Source organism: Molossus molossus, unplaced genomic scaffold (assembly GCF_014108415.1).
Source record: "Molossus molossus isolate mMolMol1 unplaced genomic scaffold, mMolMol1.p scaffold_m16_p_22, whole genome shotgun sequence".
In the NCBI taxonomy this organism is placed as follows: Eukaryota; Metazoa; Chordata; class Mammalia; order Chiroptera; family Molossidae; genus Molossus; species Molossus molossus.
Window position 1 is genome coordinate 17,840,468 of NW_023425358.1, and position 22,090 is coordinate 17,862,557.

At 55.6% G+C, this 22,090-nt stretch overlaps 3 protein-coding genes across 3 annotated transcripts in view; 1 reads left to right on the forward strand and 2 right to left on the reverse strand.

The window, feature by feature from the left end:
• The window catches only part of GNAZ (G protein subunit alpha z), a 50,356-nt gene extending 46,394 nt beyond the window's left edge, over positions 1–3,962 (reverse strand). Inside the window, exon 1 of the mRNA XM_036276830.1 lies at positions 3,894–3,962. The gene's annotated coding sequence lies outside the window, so the exon portion shown is untranslated. The remainder of the gene's footprint in view (positions 1–3,893) is intronic.
• The window catches only part of RSPH14 (radial spoke head 14 homolog), a 73,116-nt gene extending 58,863 nt beyond the window's left edge, over positions 1–14,253 (forward strand). Inside the window, exons 4-6 of the mRNA XM_036276831.1 lie at positions 10,514–10,739; positions 11,873–12,009; positions 13,994–14,253. Of these exons, the coding sequence (XP_036132724.1) occupies positions 10,514–10,739; positions 11,873–12,009; positions 13,994–14,232 (602 nt within the window). The 3' untranslated portion in view covers positions 14,233–14,253. The remainder of the gene's footprint in view (positions 1–10,513; positions 10,740–11,872; positions 12,010–13,993) is intronic.
• A 4,610-nt stretch (positions 14,254–18,863) lies between these two features.
• Positions 18,864–22,090, reverse strand: part of LOC118639977 (sodium/glucose cotransporter 1-like) — a 60,560-nt gene continuing 57,333 nt past the window's right edge. The window contains exons 14-15 of the mRNA XM_036276707.1: positions 21,668–21,767; positions 18,864–19,111 (exon numbers count right to left, since the gene is read on the reverse strand). Of these exons, the coding sequence (XP_036132600.1) occupies positions 18,864–19,111; positions 21,668–21,767 (348 nt within the window). The remainder of the gene's footprint in view (positions 19,112–21,667; positions 21,768–22,090) is intronic.

The following is a 22,090-nucleotide window of genomic DNA, read 5'->3' on the forward strand; positions in this document are numbered from 1 at the left end:
TTGAGCAGTGGAAGACCCGAGGCCTGGCCTAGCTCTCCTGGTCCCACCTACCCTTGATCCCCTGGCTTCCCACACACTTGGTGCTTAAGACTCCAGGTTTCTGTCCCAGACTCACTCTCCCCTCTGACTGCCACATGCACCCATGACCTGCCAGGGGTCCAAACCAACTCCCAATGTTCTGCCTCTCACGAATGAGTCTGCATCTTCCTTAGCCAACGCCAACTCCAAGCTTCCACAGCTGTTCTCACCTCTTCTCCAGCAGCAGGTCCTCTTTAATAACCCCCATCTGACTGCTTCTCACCACCTCTGCTGCTCCCACCCCATGGGTCGGTCAGCAGCCTCCTCATCTCAAATGCCGCAGCAGCCCCTAACAGCCTTCTGGTCTGGCCCCTGTGCCCATCAGCCAGACAAGTCTTTTAAAAGTGTAATGAGCTCAAGTGTCTCCTCTGTTCCAAACCTGCCCAGGGTTTCCAGCTTCACTGGGGCCTGCAGATCCAACCTGACCTGCTCCACAGCTCCCACCCCCACCACAACCTTCTACTGGGCGCTAGCCACTTGGACTTCTGTTGGGGCCTCCAGCAGCTGCACTGTTCGGCCTCAGTGCATTTACACCTGCCATCCCCCCTCCCGGTGCTCTTCTCTGTGTCACTTGATTTGCCCTTTGCCTTACCATGGCACTGCACCAACATGGTCCCTCCACCAGAGATTCTTCCCACCCTCTCATGGCACCTGTCCTTCCTGGCATTCAGTTACACAGGTGTCATGTCAGCCCCCCCACCATCGGATGTGAGTGCCACAAAAGTGGACGCTGTGTCTGTTCTGCTCCCTGCTGTATCCCTGTGCCTGGCATAGTGCCTAGCACTCGGCAGGTGCTAGTAAATATTAGCCAAAGAAACAACTGAATGAATAGTGTGTGAGGTTCTGTTTTTCTTGGGCTCCATCCGGAGGACTGATGTCTCCTCCCATGTGCTCCAGGACCCGTCAGACAGTCTCTGTAAGTTAGTCCCTATGAGTTCACAGGGGCCAAATGTGAGGCGGGGACCTGTGCAGGAACTTTTGGCTCTATTTGTGGATGAGGACAAGGTGGCTCAGAGACAACAGGGGTGGGCCAGGTCCTAAACCAGGTCTTCTGATGCCTCACCTGAAGCTCTGTCCTCTCCCCTCCCCACCCTGTGGGGAGTCTGGGCCCTCCCACGTCCTCCCAGTCTGCACAAGCTGTGTCAGGCTACCACTTCAGGCTCCTGCCTGGGGCTGATACAGCGTCTGCCCCAATGCCTGTCCGTTTCCCTTCACCCTCCTTCCTGCCAACCATTGCGCTCAGAGGCCTGCCTCGGGGGACTCAGTTACCCCAGGTTTCCTTCCTGGGGGCTGCGGGAGAGCAGTGTGCTTAATCTGCCTCTTTCAGAGTTCCTGTGGGCCCCACCATGGTCAGCTGCAGTGAGAATGCCCTACAGCCACACAGTGGTTTAGATCTGAGGGCTAGCATGGGGCAGTACAGGGCTGCCTTGTCTTCATGTCCAGGGAAGAAGGCCTGGCACACTGTCATTGCACGTACACATAGGACAATCATGATGAGGCCACACCCTTAGTCTGAGGCCAGCCTTCCCTGCTATTCAGCATCCATCCACCAGCCTCTCTTTCCAGGGCCCTGGGCTGCCTTACCAAGTCTACCTGGTTACCCAGAGTTCCTGAAATTGCCCTAGAAACTCCTGAGCTCCAGACCAAGGCACTTTTCCTCTTGGGACTCCAGGAAACAGAAGAGCTGAGCAGCTGGATAGAGGGAGGACTTTATCCCTGTGCCCCAAATTTAGAGCCCATGGCAGGCCCCCGGAACAGGGCGGGCAACAGGCAGAGTGAAGCATTCCCGTGAGGGCAGGTAGGCTGCCTGCTCTTGCTGCAGTACCCTGGGCCTCACCCAAAGCCAAAAGTAGGTGTGTGTTTGTGGGTGGGGCTGGGAGGGCAAGAAACAGATGAGTAACAAACAGCCCCTTCGGAGGGAGAGCAAAACATCCCTGGGAGCAAGCAAGAAAGCAGATCTATGGCAGAAGGTGACACGGCCTTCCGAGGGGAAGTGACTATGTCTTATTCACCTCATATCTCAGAAAACCAAGGTCTGTTAGAGAGACACATGAGAAGAGTTTTAAACCAAATGCCAGTATCTCATTGCTGAAGGCACACCACTTCAGCTGAGCACCAGTGTGGCCAGGCCCTCCCATGCCATTAGCCCTTCCATGGAGACTCCCAGGCCTCCACATGATTACTGTACTCCAAAGGGACAACAGCTAAACATCATCCTTCATCCTAGCTAGGAAGGGGGCAAGGTGGTTGGGTTACCCAATTCCCTGGCCTTGCCCAAGGGATAAGGTGCCTGGAAAGGTAGTCCTAGGCTGTAAGGAGCCCTCTGAGGCCTTTTAAGATCCCCAGGCCCACCCCAGCTCCTGGGCTACACAGCTGCTTCCCTTTACAGATGAGGGAACCTCAGCTTCCACGGAAGGAGCCACAGCTAACAAGCAATGGGGTCATTCTTCCCCCAGCTCCAGTTAGCCCTTTCCTGCCATACCTCCTATGGTTTCCCAAGCTCTCCCTTTGCTCCTGCCAGACCCAACTGCTTGAGCCTTGGTCCATTTTCTCTCTGAGCCTTGGTCCATTTTCTCCCCTCTGTTGGCAATGCCCACCCCAACTGTGCCTGTGTCCTTCGAGCTCCAGTTCAAATGTCACTTTGCCCACAGGCCTGTCTGACCCTAGCCTGGGTCACCTCTTTGAGGACCCTCCTGAGACCCCTGCACCCACACTCTGGGTTGGGTTACCCAAGCAGAGACATTGCTCCCTTGTGGGTTGGTGAGTCAGTCCCTGGAGGGCAGGCCCAGTCCACTCCCACCCTAGCACGAGGCCCTGGGGGAGCAAACGCTCAGTAAATATTTGCTTAATCGAATTTGGCCAAGGAGCTACCTCCAGACAGAGCCAAGGCAGCGGGACTCGGTCCCCAGGGCAGGGAAATCACTTGGGCAGAAAAAGAGCCGGTCAGGGGCTGGGCTGTCTCCTGAAGCCCCGCCAACGTGCCTATCAGGCAGGTCCCTCCATCCTCAGACAGGACTCCAAGGAACCCTGGTCTCGCACAGCCTTTCCATCCTTGTAACAGAGAACCCCAGTTCTCGGCCTAGGCGGATTCCTGTCATCACCCAGAGGCTCAGCACATCCTGAAGACAGAGTCCCCTCGGATGCCGAGCCCCAGCCCCGAGGCCCTTCCCCTCCCCCCAAACACCCCCACCGCCTTTTAAGGGAAAAAAATATTGAGCCAGGAACAAATCAAAATCGCAGTGGGTCGATACTCATCTTGCTCCAAATGCCTTGGAGCAACCTGCTCACTGCAAGAGCGGTGACCGAAAACATAGCCTTGCGTCCTCGGGCCCAGGCCTCCAGGGCCCTCTTCTCGGTTTCAGCCAAGGCCACGCGTCGGCGCTCCCGCCGTCCTGGTCGCCACCTCCCCGCTCCCCCCAGAGGGAGACCCTGCCTCAGCGCCGCTCCCGCAGGTTACCGGCCCAGCCCCTGCTCCGCATCAGCAGCTGCTGGAGGGGGGAGGGGTGGGTGGGTAGCGCGGCATCCCCAGCGGCCGCTGTCCACTATCCCGGGCCCGCCGCTGCCCCCTCCCGCCGGCTCCTCGGCCCGGCGGTGCCCCGTCCCCAGCACCTGCCAGGCCCGCGGCCACCCCTGCCCACCTCGCGGGCATCACCGGCCGGGCATCCCTGTCGCTGTGCCCGGCACCCCAGCCCGGGCGGATCCCCGGCACAAAGGCCCGGGCGGGGCCCCGGGTGGGGGTGGGGTACATGCCCCAGCCGCGCCCCGGGCCCCCAAAGGCTCAGCCGCACGCCCTGGCCGCGGGTCCACTCACTCACCTCCGGGCCGCAGCACCGTGCATCCGCCGAGCTATTCCGGGCGGCGCGGGAGGGCAGGGTGACGAGCGCGGGCCGCGGCGCCCTCGTTCCGCACGACGCGGGCGGCGGCGCCCGCGCGGGGACGTGACCGGACCGCGGGCGGCGCACACACTCCGGCCGCCCTGGCTCCCTCCGCCCGCTCTCCCGCGCCGCCCGCCGCCCGCGGGTCCGCCCGCCCCGCGCTGCCGCCGCCGGCAGGGGGCGGAGCCGCGAGCGCAGCGCGTTGCCAAGCCAACCGCGGGCGGGGGTGCCGCGCGCCCGCCGGTGACCACGCGCCGGGCGCCACCGCCCCGCCACGAGCGCCGAGTCGCTGTTCATTGGGTACGCGCGGCTGACGGACGCATTTGCAGCCCAATGGTGAAAGGCAGGGGCGGGACCGCAGCTCCGCAACTCGGTGCGCTCCGCACCCGGCACGCGTTGCTGGCACTGGCGTACCCCAGACCTGGTTACCCCGAGGCCTGGGCTCCCTCCCAGTGGAACTGCTTTTGGCAGCTCTAGAGACCGAGCCGAGCCTGAGAGCGGTGGATGGCCCCTGCCCCAGCTCGCCTCCTCTGGCTCGAAATCAAACCCAGCTTGGCCTTTTCTGAGCTTCGCGACCTTGGGCAACTATCTGGGCCTGTTTTGCAAAGTGGAGCTAGTGGCACCCGCTTCCCTAAATTGTCGCGACAATCCACTAGAATGTGTGAAAGGGATGTGCAAACCCTAACGTTTTACACCGGTGGGTGAGGTTTGTGCAGCGATGGGAGGGGCGTTAGTCATCCTTTGCTGGCATGCCCAACTCTTCAGGGTCCCTGGCAATTCTGGCCACGGAAGGTTGCCTTGGAAGAGAGGGGAGGAAGTAGGGCCCAAGAGCTGTCCCCCAGACCAGAGAGGTGAGAGGGAACCAGCCCAGTTAAGGCCAGAGTCCCATTAATGCCTTTGGGAAGGAAGCTCGTTGAAGGCATGGGATGCTCAGCAAAATGCATCCCAGGGCTGTCTGTCAAATTTTGTTTCAATTTCAGGGGGAGCCCATCTATGGGCCTCAGAGCCAGGAGCCCCTCACTCCCGTGCTTAAAAGGCATCAATGCCTTCTCTGTCTTCTCCATCATTGTAACTGAAGCTTTGTACATCCTAGAGCATCCCTGGTAAAATGCAGATGTTTCCACCCAACACTGTCCTTATCACTCTACACTATCATGGTCATATTACAAGGAGCATTCCACTCGTGGGCACAGAAGCATTGGAGCTTCCACTTGTGGGCACAGAAGCATTGGAGCTGACCATTGACAGAAGTAGATGGGGTGTTGGCCTCAGCCCAGGTCTGTGGTCAGAAGACAAGGGGCAGGTATCTGGCTCTGCCAGCTGGACACTGTGGCATCTCAGCATCATCCATGACCTCTCTGGTATGATTCCTCTGCTGTGAAATGGAGACACCATTGCACTACCTACTCTCAGGGTTGTAGCCCACCTGTGAAGAGGCTGCCTAAACTGTCAGAGACAGGACAGAGGTTGGTGATGGGCATCCTGAGGTGAACCTAGACCTGGCACAGTGCTAGCTGGAGGTGGCCAATGAGAACCAAAGGAACGTTGCTAGCAATTGAGGGTTCCTCTGTGTGCATGTCCTCCATAGCACCAGGGTGGGTTAGGCTGGGCCTCTGCTGGAGGACCACACAGAGGCCAACAGCTGTGACAACAGGAAGACAGTGACACAGGCCCTGCCTTGGGGTGGACAGAGGGGAGAGGGAACTGAAAATGAAGCACAGGCCCAGGTCTGCTGCCATTTCCTGTATACCCTTGGGTGACTTATCTGGCTGAGTCCCAGTTTTCTCTTCTGTCAAAAGGGGACACCAACCCTGGCCGGTTTTGATCAGCGGTTAGAGCATCAGCCGGCAGACCAGAGAGTCCCGGGTTTGGTTCCCACTAAGGGCACATACCTCAGTTGCACTTTGTCCTCTGCCCCGGATGGGGTCATGTGGGTGGCAGCCAGTTGATGTGTCTCTCTCACATCGATGTTTCTCTCTCTCTCTCTCTCTCTCTCTCTCTCTCTCCACACTTCTCTCCCTCTTGCTCTATCTGAAGATAAATGCAAAAATGTCCCCAGGTGAGGATTAAAGGGGGGGGGGCACCATAGACTGTCCCTAGAGAGTGATCCTGAGGAAGAATGCACATTGGCACATGTCCAGAGATGAGTGAGAATAGATTCTATTGCAGGATCATGGGGTAGAGTTGAACTACTTGCAAGGGCAAACCTAGATACAAGCATGAGATGACCCTCTACAGCAGTTCAGGTGTGAGATCAGAGGCTAACCCATTGAGGGGTCTAATGGGGCTGGCTGCTGCCTCCCTCACCTGGTCCTGGTGGCCACCTTGAAGTGAGAGGTCATATGGTATCAACTAATGATTGTAATCCTTCACACAGCAATCCTTATCAATGGCCTCCTCCGCTCTAGGCACAGTTCTAGAGTTTAGACAGAACTAGCCCTGCCTATTAGACCCTCCTGTCTGCAGGGCAGAGGCAGACAGCAGAACATAATCCACCATTATAATTGTTCGAGGCTTGATGGCAGAGACCCACCAGGGATCTGGGGGCATGTGGCAGGGAAGCACTGGGCACTGGGACAGCAGGAGTGGAAGTGGCCAGTGACTTGGGGCAGGAGAGGAGCATGCTCCGAGGTGGAGAAGGCACTAGGCGTGAAGGAGTGTGAGGCCTGGAAGAACCCACAGAAGACCAATGTGGCTAGAGCCAGTGAGCAGTGAGCGTGTGAGGGCGTGAAAACACAAGGCTGCAGCGGGGCTGGGAACAGTCATGCCAGGTGGGTGGCCCATGTGTAGAACTGGGGCCATTGGCCCAAGACCCACTGGAGAGTTTTAAGGTTAGCTTTTTAAATCTGAGTGGGAGGAAGACAAATTTTTGTTTCATATTTACAGTAGGCATGTTCCCACAATGGGAGTTGTCCTACTGTGCAGAACCAAATAAAAAAAACGACAACTAATCAGTCCCAAGAAAATATAGCAGAGAAGTCAGTGCATGATGTTGGGTTCAGTGTAGGGCCATGGGATCGACCACTGGGAGACAGCATGTGTCAGGAGATGGCGGTGTGGTGGCTGCAGCCATAGAGAGAACGAGCTGGCCCTGGTGGTGGGGTGGGGTGGGGATCAAAGAGGGGACCCCACATGAGACACTGGTGGAGGGAATGGCACTTGCTAACCAGTTGGAGAGGTGGCCAGGAAACCAGGGAGTGGAGGGTCCCAGAGCCATGGGAAGGAAGGAAGGAAGTCTCGAGAAGGAAGACATAGCCGTGTCACGTGCTATTGCGAGTTAGGCCAAGAAAGCTGAGGACAGAGAAGCATTGCCTAAGCAAGGGCAGGCACAAGTGGGGATTCGGTGTGCTAGGAGTTCAGGGCATGGGGGCCACACGAGGCTAAAGCCAGACAGGTGAGTCACTATGAATCATGGTGGGCCCAGTGTGCTGGGTAAAGATGTAGTCCCCAGGGCTGGGGCCAGCACTCTGTCATGAGTCCTTACTGGTCAGGACAACAGGACCAGAGACAACAGCTGGGGCTCTGTGGTAGAGAGAGGAAGAGGGCCTTGGTGACTGAGCCCACCCGGCACCTCACCAACCCAGCAGGGAAGGCTGGCTGAGGAGCAGCCCCCGGAGGTGGTGTCAAACCCTCTCCCAGGAAATAACCAAACCACAACCAAAGTGGGTGTCCACGCTGTGGACATCGTGACCCTCAATCTCAGCGGAGCTTTCTGGCTCATTAGCCACTGAGCCCATCCTGGCACACCAGCCATCAGGACCCTTCCCAAACACAGGTGGCTCATGCCTTTACTCCTCTGCCCCATGAGGCCCAGCTCCCCTGGGCCTCCCTTACTACACAGCAGGAGTCCCTAGGACCCTGGAACTCCTCGTTTGCACGTGTGTCAACCTGTGCTATAATGACCGGTCCCAGCTGACTCTCCCACTAGTCTCCCCACACCTGAGTTTGGGGGTGTTGGTGTCTTACTGTCTATGGACCTCTGGCGATTGTCCCCTCCTGGCTGACTTGGCCCTGTGCCTTACCTGTCCTGTTTCTCCAACCCTTGCTGGCCAATTCTCAGGGCCAGGTGATAGGGCCAGGTCTTTCCAGTTTATTTCCTTGGGGTCTCTGCGTGTGAGTGCGCGCGCGCACGCACACACACACACACACACACACACTTACATTTGAATAAACCATTGCAGATCTGGGTTAGTTATAAATAGCCAGGCCTGCGACTCTCCTTTTAGCTGAAAAGAAGCAAAGTGAACGAGCAGAGAGGCACACCCTGCACGCGTTTTATTTTTGATTTTCTCCCTGTCTTGGAAAGAACCCGGGTCCCGGTGCTCAGCATTTCTAGAAGCAGAGACCCAAGACAAATGCCTGAGAAATGGAACCTGGGGAGCTGAGGGCCCTGGCCTGGCCCTGGCTGCTATGTGGCCTTGGGCACTTGAGTTGCTTCTCTGGGCCTTGGTTTGCTCATCGAGCTTGGGAGCAGTGGCAGCGATGACCTCTAACACTTTGGCTTTCTGACTTCCACACCCTACTTGTGTGCTGCCTCTCCCTCCCACAACAGCCTGTGGCTCCAGCGGCAGTGGTTGTCCCTGGAAGGCCAGGCCCAGGTGCAAGTGAGGCCACAGTCAAACCCTGATCGGATGATGCACATGTTCCTCATGCCCAGGCCTCTGCTCAGATATTCTCAGCCAGGAAGCTCCTTCCATCAGCCAGCAAAATCCTTCTTAGAAAGTGAAATTGTCACCTCCCCACTGTGAGCTGGGGACAGCCCCGTCCAGGTCCTGGCTGAGAGGGACCCCTGCCTGGACAGGTGGGGAGCCTGTGGGCTGGTGCCTGCCTGGGGAGTGGGAAGTGGAGCAGGAGCAGGAGGCCCTGGTGCATCTGTCAGTGGCCTGTCTGGAAGGGAGGGCTGGCAGGGAGAGAGGCCCAGGCGCCCAGGAGAGGCGGCCTGCGGGGCCCACCGATAGGCACTCCCGCAGGGCAAGGACTGTACAGCTTTTGTCCGTATTCCAATCCTCATCCCCACCCCACAGGCTCTTGCTTGTGTCTGGGACTCTGTGTTGGTGGAATTTGGGGCATACAGTGACCACCCCTTACACAGAGCATGTTCCCACCCACTACCCCATTGGCATTGCTCACACCCTCACCAGGAAGTCTCAATTTCACGAAGAAACGAGGCTCAGAGAAGTTAAGTACCTTGTCCAAGGTCACCTAGCTGGGTACATTTAGGAGTCCAGTCTAGGCTTTTCCTGGAAATCTGTGTGTATTAAATCCTAAAAAGCCCGGTACTCTTGAACAACAGAAAACTGCTTTTCCCTGTGGTGAGTGGCCCGAGAACAAATGGCTGCTCCACCACCCCGAGGAGAAGCTGGCGGGGGCACTGGGAGCTGCTGGACCTGCCGCCCTGCTGCCCTGCCTCTCTGCCCCCTCACTCCACCCCTCTCACCCCGGGGCTGCCATTTGATGCCCTTTGAGAGTGAGGGAGAAAGGCTGGGGTGATGTCTTCAAAGAGGAAATCCTGGTGCTAATTGGCACTCAGAGACCTTTAGGCTAATTAACCTGTTTAATTGTCTCTAGAGTAAATTAGAGGGTTTCGCTGGGGAGGGCGGGAGAGAAAGGTGTTTGCCGTGGCCACCTCTGTGAGGGCTGTAGATGGCTTTTTGGTGGGGCCACAGGATGTGAGCCGAGGAGGCGGGGAGAGGGCGGCTGCAGGGCAGTAGTGAGGCGCCCTCGCGCCAGGGGAAGGGCTGCGCTCCCTGGCGGCATCCTGCTCACTTCCCTATGAGTGCTGCTCCGGCGCCGGGAGCTGGGCCCTGGGGGTGCCACTGGCTGTTCTGGCTTCTTCTGGCAGACATTCCCCAGGAGGGACTAGGGCTGGGAAGAACGAGGGGAGCCCCTTCACTAGGGAGGCTCACCGCATTGTTTCTCCCAGCACCAGCCCCCAGCCATGCCATGTGGAGCCCCCTTCCTTGGGGCCCCAGGTCTCTTTAAGACCCCTTGGTCAGAATCTATGGCTTTCCTGTCACTTTTGGTTGGGGACACAGCTTTTTGGTGGATGAGAAGCCAGCCTGTTCACACTGTCTTCCCCCTCGGACTCCACTACAAGCTCTTCCTCCTGCCTCCAAGGGCCAGCAGGCTGGGCCGGGGTCTCTGTAGCTTAGAGATGTTGCAGGTGGGAAGGAGGGCGTGGCTGGTCCCCCACTCAGTGCTTCCCTTTGGTGCAGGTGGGGAAGGGAGGAGGGCTTTTTGTGTGCCTGGGTCTCCCAGGGGTGAGCTGCTGTGCTCTCCAAGAGGTGGCAACACCTCAATTTAAGATCGATGCCCCTAAGTCATAAATGACCAAAGGCTGGCACCTTTCTGGGCCCTCTTGGGCTTCACAGACCCCACCCTGCTCGTCACCCACAGCCTCCTGCTGGCTGCCCAGCCCCCCTGCCCGACAGGGGAGCATTTGCAAGTTGTCTTGCCTGGCCTCCTGCAGGACCCTGCAGGACTCTCCATGCCTCTGTATGACACCCAGCCTGGGTGGGGGGCGTGGTGGCCCACCCTCGGTGTCCTTCCCTTTCCTGCAGGGGCCCTGGGCATCGTCAGCAGCGGCCTGGTCCACTCACTGGTGTGGAAGCTGCAGAGGGAGGAGGAGAAGATCCAGGAGCTCCTCCTGGACACGCTGGCGGCCTGCCTGCTGGAGGGTGCCACCGAGGCGCTGAATAGCCGCGTGGTGCCCTTCCTGAAGGAGAAGCTCCTCAGTGGCAATGACAGCATCCGCAGCAAAGCTGCCTGCACGCTCATTGCCGTCAGGTGAGGCCTGGCCTGCAGGTGGCCAGCCCTGGGCCTGCTGCTGAGGCGCAGAGAAGGCGACAGCCGAGCTGCCCCTGGCCTCGCAGCCACTCCTGGGGTTCACAACAGGGGAAGCTTTCCCCGGGGAAACATGCAGCACCGTCCGTCTGGAGACTGTTCTGGTGTTGCAACGTGGGAGTCGAGTGGATAGAGACCAGGATGCTGCTCACATCTCAAAATGCACGGGACAGCCCCTCACGGAGTCCAGTGGAGCTGCGGGGAGAAACCCTGCTCCTGCCTCGGCAGCACTGGCCGCAGGACCCCTGCAGGACCCTGCACCTTGGTCACGTTCCCGAGGGTGGAGGTCCTCTCTCCTTACAGCTCAGCAGCCTCACAATGTCAGAGCCAGTGGCTCCCTGCTTCCCAAACTAGGACACAAAACGCCGGCGTCTTTTGAGATGCTGTTCAGAGTTTTGCTAACATGAAAGTTCTGTGGGCAGCGATGTTTGGGGGAGGTCGATTCGCTAGGTGACTCAGGGCCTCTGCTGCTGGAGGAACGTGCAGTGTGGCGCCCGCGGGGCCTGTGGGCAGTGTTTCCTGGCCCGAGGGACCTTTCTCTTTGGGGACAGTGTTGGCCCTCTCACACATTGGGAAGCTCTTAGGGAGTCCACAACTTTCACTTTCACAACTTCATCCAATGCCAGCACTAAAAGTGATCAAAGGGTCATCTTGCCTGAGGGCGGCTGCTGTTTGCATGGCGTAGCCGGGTGGGCAGCTGGGACTCTTATGGAGACAAAATGAGTCTCCCTATGGTTTTCACCCTGGGTCCTGCCTCTCTCCATTTTGGGGCCGGGGATTCGTCTGGTTTCTTCTCATGATACCTTAGGGCAAAGCTCCATCACCCCCTGGCTCCTGAGTAGTCTCACCTTCAATGGCCCCAGTCCGTGCTCCCAGGTTGTCTGAGTGCAGGAATGAGGCCCAAACCTCACATCAGTGCTCTCCTGCCCCCTGGGCCCAAGCCCTAGCCAGGCCTGGACCACCAGCGATGGTCTCAATGCAAGTCCTTTTCTCTGGTGTCCCCCTGGGGTGGTCCTGGGTCCTGCTCCTTTCCTCCACCCAAGCAAAGCCACCAAACTCTGCCCTCTCTGGCCTAGCATCCCTCTGGAGGGCAAGAAGCAGGTGTGTCAGTACGATGTCATCCCCATCCTGGTGCACCTGCTGAAAGACACGGTGGACGAGGTGCAGGCCAGTGCTGCTGGGGCCCTCATGTATGCCACGGTGACCACTGAAGGTGAGGCAGCCTGCAAACTGGGTGCCCAGGTGGGCGGGTATCCCCCGTGTGGGTGTTGGGGCTAACTGGTGTGTGTGTGTGGGGGTCACTGCAGCCTCCCAGCATGTTGGCTACCCCAGACAGCTTTTATTTTTTATTTATTTATTTTTCCCTCGGACATTTTTTTTTTTTTTTTTGCATTTAGCTTCAGATAGAGCGGGAGGGAGAGAGGGAGGAAGAGAGAGAGAGAAACATTGATGTGAGAGAGACACAGTGAGTGGTTGCCACTCACACAACCTCAACCGGGGCCGGGGACAAACTACAACCGAGGTACGTGCCCTTAGTGGGAACCAAACTTGGGACTCTCTGGTCCACGGGCCAGTGCTCTAAGCGCTGAACCAAACTGGCCAGGGCCCGGCCAGCTTTTCAAAACTTCTCATCTTGCCCCTTCCTGCCCTGCCAAAATACTCCTGACCTGGTGTTGAAGTCCTTTCAAGTTTGGGTCCCAGGCTCCGCCTGCCCTTTCCTTCCCAGCCATAGTGGTATCCATCCCAGTCACTCACATTAGGATCACTGTCCCTTCCCTCCAGGTTACTCCCTGGGCCTGGGATTCCTGCCTCTGTCCCAGGCTTCTTGTGAGCCATGATTCTGGAATTGTTTAGTTTGCCATTCCTGATTCGGTTATTCTGAGGTGTAAGCAAACACTGGAGCCCTCAGTTCTGTGGAGATTGAAATTACTTTTCTCAATTGGGGGAACAGCTCAGAGTATAAGATTGTCTCCCCAACCCTGGGACTTCCAACCACTCTGGCTTCTATAGTCTGTTACCAAACCCTGGGCTAATGGAAGGGACTAAGGCAAGCCATCCCTCTGTGGTGACCTCTGAAAGCTGTCTGACCCTCCCCATGGCTCACCTTCTCCTGCACCAGCCTATGCCCTGGGCTTCCTGGCATTCCTGGGAAGACCGTCTGGGCCTCTGATTCTCAGTCAACATGCTGCAAAGACCTGAGTGGGGGCCTCCCGGCCACTGCCCACCTGATCCTTGTGGAATCTGAGGCACACCAGAGCGGGGGGCTGGGGCCTTCCCAGAGCCCGCAGCCCCAGTTTGATGGTGCAGTCCGGATGCTGGCCAACAGTCAGGGGCAGGAGCTCCCCTGTGTGCTTATCTCGAGGACATTCTCAATGCAGTCTCCCCCCAGGGTTCCTGTGGGGGCTCTCGGAGGGCCAGAGGGCTCATGGGGGTCTGGGCAATGGCCAGAGCCTAGGGACGTGAGGCCACTTTTTCCGGAGCTGGCATTCCACTGTGCTGGGTGGTGGAGACCCAGCCGTCTCAGCCGCGGAGTCTACAACGTGGTGGGAGTGGCAGAGTAATGAGTGACATGGGGGGAAGTGCTACATGCAGTGGGTACAGGGCAGGGGCAGAGTCTCCTCTTGGAGGAGGGTTGGTGTTGACCCCAAGGACAATGGGAGCTGGCAGGGTGAAGGGGCTGGGGTAGACAGGTCCCAACAGCGAAGGAAAGAGTGCTCAGGGCAGGAAGGTTGGGGACAGGGGGCAGTAACACCTTTTAGCAGGTGAGGTGGGGTGGGGGGTTGGGGAAGGCAGTGAAGGGTTAAGGAGGGGCGTCTCCTTTACACATTAATGCCTGTGTCCCCCACTAGACTGTAAGTGCTATAAAGGCAAGCACTGTGTGTCTTTTTGTGCCTGGTGTAGAGCAGGTGCTCAAGAAATATTTGCCACATAAATGAATGGCTGAATATTCGTTTTTAAGAGACCACTTGTGTTACCTTGTGAGGACCAGATTATGGAACAGGCACCAGGATGGAAGGGGAGAAGCCAGTTAGGGTGCTGGAGGGCAGGAGGTGATGGGGTCTGAACTAGGCTGGAGGGAGAGGAGGGTACAAGGGCACCTCCCCTGAGACTGCGCAGGCCGAGGCTGGGGGCGGACTAGGGTGAGAGGAGGTGGGGCAGTGGCCCGCTCAGGAACACCTGCTGTTGGTGACCCACAGGGAAGTATGCTGCCCTGGATGCAGAAGCCATCCAGCCGCTCCTGCAGCTGCTGAGCTCGCCGTTGAGAAAGGCCCGCCTGAACGCCATCAAGGCCCTCACCATGCTGGCTGAGGCCCCCGAGGGCCGCAAGATCCTGCAGGTCAGCGTGCCCACCTTCCGTGACCTTGAGATGGATGCCAGTGAGGCTGTGCAGCGGGCAGCCCAAGTGGCCATCAAAGTCATTGAGTGGAAACCCTGAGCCTCTTATGAGGCCAGACCTGATAAGTTCCATGCCTGAATAAATGGGCTGAATTTCTTTCTTTTGGGTCTGAATGTCACTTAATGTTCATGGAGCATGGTCATATCTTTCTCTCTCCTGCCAAAGAAGACACACCCAGCCCAGAAGGACCAGGTCACAGGTGGCCCGGTGAGGCAGCACAGGCTGAACTCAGGGCCCAGCGACTGGGGGGAGGCAGCTCTGCTCTCTGCTGGGGCCAAGAGTCTCCTCGGAAGGTAGAGGGCAGGGCAGAGCCTTCCAGGGACAAGAGATGGGGAAAGAGAGTTGAGTGGGGGGAAGAAACACAGCAGGACCAGGCATCACCCAAGCTTCAGACATTGGAGTGACTTGACCCTTGGGGTGTGGCTGGACATGGCCCTGCTCAGCCAGGTCTGCTCCCTTCCCACACTGGGTAGGAAGGGTAGTTAGAGGTGTCACCCCATGTACGCTCTTGCTGGAGGAGGGTGAGTTGTAAGAGGCCCTCCCAGAGATGAGTGCTTAGATCAGGGATGCTCCTTTAGATTTTCCTCCCAAACAGCCACATTCTCCTCTAAAGGCAGGAAGTCACCGGAGTATGTTCCAGGCAGGCCTGATGGCACTGCCCACCCACCAACCCTCCCCCTGCTGTTAGCCTGGCCCGGATCTAGTTTGCCTCCACCTGTGCCTTCATCTGCCTTGCTTTCCCCCAAAGAGAAATTGGCTGCGGGGGCTGAGAGCTGGAGGGAGGGGAGAAGCCAGGTATGCATGAGGACCCCTCAATCTCCCCACCAATCTGTGCCTGGTCTGGCAGGGTGACTGTTCTTCAGCCAGTTTTGACCTCTGCTAGAGAAGCTACGGGAGGGGGCTTAGCATTTATTTGGGATGAGCTAGAGCTCTCCCCATGGGGTTTTGAAGGTTCCCTGCCTCCAACAAGGTCTCCCTCATTATATCACCAGCAGCAGTCATATTTCCTGTGGGACAGAACCTTCCTGGCTAATGGCATGCCCACTCCTCCAGCAGTAAACATTATTGGCAGAACCAGCATTCCCAAGTGAGCACCCTCTGGATGTCCTTGCAGTGACAGGGGACTTCACTTTCCTCGAAGAAACACAGAGAAGTCTGTGTCCCTGGAATTAGAGGATTAGCCCAAGAGGTACAAGAGGGCATATTTGTTCTGAAAGGGATTGGCTGCTGGGCCCAGCTGGGGTCAGGTTAAACTCATTCTCAAAAAAGGTCCAATAAAAAGGAAACCTTTCCTTCTTTAGGAAAACAGGTGCTCCAGGGGCTCCAGGTCCTCATGTCCCCGTCTCACCTGAGCCCACAGCAGGCTGGCCCCACCCCTATTGTCTCACCAAAGGGCTCTGGCCTCCTTGCTGCCAAGACCCTGTGCTTTCTGTGACTGACACATGCAGAGGCCCAGTGTGGCTGTTTCCTTCTGCGGCAGCTGACTCCCCTGGAGGCTCCGGCCCTGCCCTTTTGGTTTCCTTGGGAAACCTCTTTCTTTACACGACCCGGGTTTTAGGGTTTCCCACAGCTGTGTTCTAGGCCCTCTCCCCCTCCCACTCTCCTGCAGTCTCATCTGCCTGCCAGGGGCCTCCTCTACTAGGTTCCCTGCTCAGCTAGACCTGCCTGCTGCCTTCTTTCCTTCAAATCTGGTCTCTAGCCCCAGCCTCTCTCGTGAGTTCCGGACCCTTCTATCCAACTTAACATCTACCCTTAAATGTCTCCAGGCAAGAATTAATTCCAATCCTTCATAAACTGTTCCCAAAAATAGAAGAGGAGGGGGTACTTCCCACCTCATTCTGTGAGGCTCATATTACCCTGATATCCACACCAGAAAAGGACATCATAAGAAAACGACAGGCCAATACCTTTGATTAATATAGACACAAAAACTCAACCAAATATTAGCTAATCAAATCCAGCCAAATTAAAAAAAAACATTATATACCATGACCAACTGGGATTTATCCCAAGAACGTGAGGTGGTTTAGCATATGAAATGAATCAATGTAACATATAAATAGAAAAAAAGGACAGAAACCACACGTTCATCTTAATAGATGCAGAAAAAGCATTTGATGAAATCCAATACCCATTTATATATATATACATATATATATGTTATGTATGTATATATGTGTGTGTATAAAAGAAACCTCTCAGAAAACTAGGAATAGAGGGAAACGTTTTAATATGATAATATCTGTAAAAACTCACAGCTAACACCATGCGCAACGGTGGAGGGATGGATGCTTTCCCACCAAAGTCGGAACAAGATGATGTCTGCTCTCACTGCTTCCGTTTGACAAGACAATGAAATAAAAGGCATCCAAATTTGAAAGAAGTAAACTATCTCTATTTGCAGACCATGTGATTTTGCATGTGAAAAATACCCCCCAAATGCACTTAAAAACTATTAGAACTAGTAAGTGAGTTCAGCAAAATTTCAGAACACCAGATCAACACACAAAAATTGTCTTCTTTTTTTATGCACCAGCAACAGAAACCCAAAAGTACAATTAAGAAAACAATTCCATTTACAATAGCATGAAAAATAATAAAATACCTATGAATAAATTTAGGGGGAAAAAAGCACAAAACTTGAGTGCTGAAAACAAAATATTGTTGAAAGAAATTAAAGAGGAATCAAATGAATGGAAAGACATCCCATGTTCATGGATCAGAAAACTTAATATTGTCTAGATGGCAATTAGTGTAGTATGTTCATACAACTCACACTAAACATGTCCCAAACAGTGCTCAACTCTCCCCACCCCACGTGCCCTTTTTCCAGTGTGGCCTGTCTTTAGAAGTGGTGTATCCCTTGCTCATGTGCTCAAGCTGGAAAGTCACCCCTGCCCCCTCCCTCCAGAAGTCTAATCACTAGAGTCCTGTTACTTCTAATAGATGGCTTCTCTTGATACCATCCCCTTCTCTTGAGTTCTCTTTCAATAAGTTGCCTGATTGCTCTAACAGTGTCTTGCTGGGTGTTCTGGCCTCCCTTCATCTTTCCAGCAGCAGCCAGCAAATCTGATCATATAACTTCCCCTCTGAAGCTCCAGGGACTTAGGATCCCAAAGCACAGAAGGCCTTCAGGTCAGGCCCCTCGCCACCTGTCCTCTTATCTCCTACTGTTTTTCTCTACACAGGTCACATCTCAGCATCCTCAAACATGCCTTGAACTCTTGCCTCATGTCTTCCCACAGGCTGTCCCTTCTGTTTTGCAGCTAATTGACCTACTTTGGTCATGAGAGGCCTTCCCTGAACTTGAGGCTAGATGGGGCTCCCTGCTGGGCACTCCTGCAGTGTACAGTGTGGAGGGCCAGGGTAGGCCTTGGTGTCGGGCAGGGCTGCTTCGGACCTCATGCCCACTCCCTTTTTATTAGGGTTTCTTGCCGGGCCTCAGTATCCTCCTCTGGGAAATGTGGTTAATTCTAGTTTTTCCACGAGGATGGTTCTGTGACTTGAATGTGATAATGTTCTTACCCCAGGCAGGAAAACAGCAGGCCACGCTAAGTGCTAGCAATCATTTAGGTGGGGAGGGGCCTGATGTACAGGCCTTAGATGCTTTGGGACCCTAAGTCCCACTAGTGTTTCATTGTGTCTTCCCCCGCCCCCCTCCATAGGCCCTGGGCTCTGTTCACAGCGGTTTCCTTGCAGCACCCGCATATAATAAGTACTCAAAAGTGTCAGCTGAAGGATTAACCTAGGGATGAGGAGCTGGTCATGTTGGTGCACCTTCAGAATATAATTTTTGCTATGCTGGTGGGTCTTCCCAAATTACTTCAAGGCACTTGAAATATTTTCTAAAGACACAAATCATTTATTTTTTGTCTGAGAATAATTAGGAGGGAGCCCCTGCAGAAACACAACCCAGGAGTGGCCTATATTTGACAGCTAAAGGGAATCTAACACCTGGACCCAACTCCCAATAACATCCCAATGGCTTGCAGACTGGGAGGGACTGAGAAGGGCTTGGCAAGGATGGCATGGCAGCAGCCAGACAGTGCTGAGTGGTAGGGGTCCTGCTCGCTAGGGCAGAGACTGCCTCAGCCCCTCCACTGGTCCAGCAGGAGCCCAAGTTTCCATCCACAGGCAGATCTGGCTCCAGCTGGCCTGTGTGGTCATCAGTGGGTACACTCCTGTGGGTAGGAACCCCAGCATCGGGGGTGCCTACACTACATGGCATCTTTGCCAGCAGGGGCACACATTTAAACAGGAAGAGAGAACAAGGCAAAGGGAGGTTGGGTATAGGAAGAACATGGTGACAGTAAAGTAAAAACCCCAAATACATCTAGAGATGAAAAGACAAAATTAGATTTAAAGTGAAAGTCAGTGTTTATGCAGTAGAGCCATTTGGAGAAAATGACTCATTTTGTAAAGGAACAGATGTTCTCATTTGCATATTCTCTGCAATCATGAATGGATTTCACTCTGTCCCCTCAGCAAACATGCCCTGCAGCTGGTGGCACTTGATGAGTGACACCGAGGGAGCATTTTCATTAGCGTAATCCTTGGTCCCACGTCCATGGGTCTCCCAGTAGGAAACACTTCCTCCTCACAGTGATGAGGGAGTCTGGAAGAAGCAGCATTTTGCTTGCTCTTCCCAGACGCCCCTGAGCCGAGCCGCTTTAGTGGTAGAGGATGTGGCACAGGACTGTGATCAGCAGCAAGAGGAACCCACTGACATTGGCAACTTTTCTCCAGAATGGTGACTCCAACTTGTCACGGTGGTCTGTCCTGTCAGATGTGGCACCATGCTCCTTCATCTTCTCTGTGGTTTCCTCTTCTGGGGTCAGTTTGGAGCATGGCTTTGGCTCCAGGCCACAGAACACATCCAAGGCCTTCCAGAAGCAGCCCTGGGTCTCCTTCAATACACCTGGAATAGAGGGAATAGGCAAAGATCAGGAGGACACAGGAGAAAAAACTTTCTAGGGGGTCACATCTCAGCAGTGAGTCCAGCAGGAAGATCGATAGCCTTGCTCTAATATGAAGAACAGTCTTCAGCCCCTGCTACGGAACACCCACCACCATCCTTAGAGATCCAGGAAAGTGGGACGAGCAACAGGGATGAGGGGAACATGTGGGGGCAGAGTGGGGCTCCCTGGGGCCGTGCTTGCCTTCTATTGGCAGAGCCTTTGGCTGGGCCCAGATCCCCTGAACTGGGTGGTGGTGGTGGTGAGGGAGCCTCTGCCATCACAGGAGCAGGCCAACCCCGGTTTGGTTCGTCCTTTCCTGTCTCGGGGACACAGCCAAACACAGCTCTATAGGTCTAGGGCAGGTGGCTGCCCCTCTGAATCCCCCTCCCAGTCACTACTCTCCAGAGATGGAATAAATCTACCTATTTTTTGAAGCACACACTGCCCTGCTTTGCAACATCTCAGGCAATGTCTTCTCCAGGCAAGTATGTCTCACAGCCGGGCCCAAAATAAGGCTCTTCAAGCCCTTGAAGGGGAATCACTGGTGTTTCCCAGGAGGCAAAGGAGGAAAGTCTAGAAATTATAGGAAAGTTTCCACTCATTTCTCTAGGCCAAATTTGTGTCAACACCTAACTCTGGGGCTTAAAACTTCGCTCTTGTCAGTCCAGCTCCTGCTGCCGGTCCTCAGCGCCTGCTCAGGCGCGGTCAGCACCACGGCCAGCGCCAGCGCATCCCTCTGGACCAGCTGCGCCGGGAGCGCTCCCTCCTTGATGAGAGACCAGCGCACCAGTCTGAGCAGACCGCCAGCGCTGTGTGCGGTAACTGCTCTGTCCTGGGCAGCCTCCACACCTGCTGCGTCCTGAGGGTGAAGTGGTACCAGGAACGATGGGAACCTCTCTGTTATGGGGGAGGGTGGCTGCAGCCAGAAGACCCCCCAAGCCAGGGACCCCGATATCTGCTTAATGGTGCTGAGAAGTTCTGAGCAGCACACCCTGGCCCTGCTCTCTCAGATGCCCATGTTATACAGCACCATGCAGCTGCCAAACCCAAAGAGGCGGCTTATGTGAAAGGCAACTGATCTTTTGACAACAGCCTAAAAACAGTGTGATGGAAGGGGGGATCGGCCAGTGGCCAAGAGCACACACTTTGGAGTCAGACTGCCTGTGTTCAAATCCCAGCTCCACTACTACCTAGTTACGTATGGACCCCGAGGCAAGTCATTTAACTGTTCAGTGCCTCAGTTTCCCCATCTCTAAAGTGGGAATAATAATTGTACTTCTCACGCATGGAGATAATTTTGAGAGTGGCTGGCATACCCCAAATGGAGGGTAAAAGTTAGCCACTGTCATTATCATTGCCCACCCATGACAATGGAATGGGGAGAATTGAGAGGTACACCAAGAACAAGCGCCTGACGCACTGTGGGCACCCAGCTAGCCAGTTTCCCTCAACTAGAGCAGATACATTCCCAGGGAGCCCTGTATCCTGCAGGTGCGTGGGGCAGCCTTGCTCAGAGAGGCCACTCCTCCGCCCCACGCTGGCTGGGCAGAAGTCCAAGGAGCCCAGGCCTCTCTGGGCTCTGAACGTCCCCGGCAGGAGTGGAGAGGGGTCCTAAATCACTGCCTTTTCCTCAGGCAGGCTGTTCCCTCCCTCTTGACCTTTCTCACTGCCCCAGACTCAGGGCTAATCTCATTATGTCTTTATCCCTGTTTGCGTCAGAGACTCGAGACGCTCAGGCCATCCTTTCCTGTGGCTCTGAAGACTCCTTTTCTGACCCCATTTGCTGAAACCCTTCCTCTGGGCCCTCAGGCCCGCAGGGCCCAAGCCTCTGCCTGGAATATTCTCTCTTCTTATTTGGACTGAAGTCTAATTGTCCTTAGACCTGTTTTCTCCTGGTGCCCTCTTATGTGGGGTAGCCCCCTCCCTTGCAGACCATTTCCTGCCCCCTTCCAAGAAACCCTCTCATTTTGAATCCCCGTGTAAGCCTCCCTTTCTCCCCTCCCCTCCACCCCACCACATTGCTCTTGTCAAGATACATGATCTGTGTGCGGCTGAATCTAGCAGCTAGTTCTCAGGCACCTTTCTTCACCCATCAGTGGATTGATCACCCGCCCCCCTGAAATGCTTCTAGGTCACCAAACGCTTCTGTTCTTCTGACCCTTGGCTGGCTTTTTCCACATGGCCTGGAGTGCCCCCGTGCCTCGTGCCAGACCCCTCTTTCCCACCCCCATACCTGCCCTCCAGGGGTGGCCCAGTGCTTCTGCTGATGTCTCCCACATGGGTCTCTCCAGGCCAGGCCACTCCCCATAGATGTCCAAGAGGCAACTCAACCTCAACAGCCCCACAAACCCCTGAAGGCATCTTAAGAAAAATGAAAGGCAGCGTTGCTGCCTGGAACAGTATTTCTGGAAGTTGAGGTGGTGGGCAGGGGGTGCTGGGGCAGCAGCACAGGCCAAATGTACCCCACAAAACTCTGAAGAGGACCCCCTCCTAGGGCTTCGGATCCTCCTTCTCACCTGGTTTTGCTCGTAGTGCAGTTCTCTTCCCTTGTACGTCTGCGTCCAGATCTACCCTTTCCTCTTGGCTATTTCGTAAACTCCAACAGAGCCTGTGGAGCTGGGGGAGAGCAGGGCCCTGTCACCACTCAGGGCCCTGTCACACAGGCCTTATGGTGCCATGGCTGGCACGTGGGCACCAGGGTTGTGATGGACTAAAAAGGGATCTGGTCCTTCGACTCCAACAGAGACGGAAGGAATGTGGGGCGGGGAAAGCGTGGTGCCTGTCAACCCTGGGTTTCAGTTTGGCTCTGCTGTGTGGTTGTGTGGCCGTGGCAGAGGGTGCTTCGACCTTCCAGGCATCAGTGTTCTTCCGCTGTATAGTAAGGGCTGGGAGGCAACTTGCTCAGGGCTCCTGGTTCTGAGGGACCAGGAACCTGTACC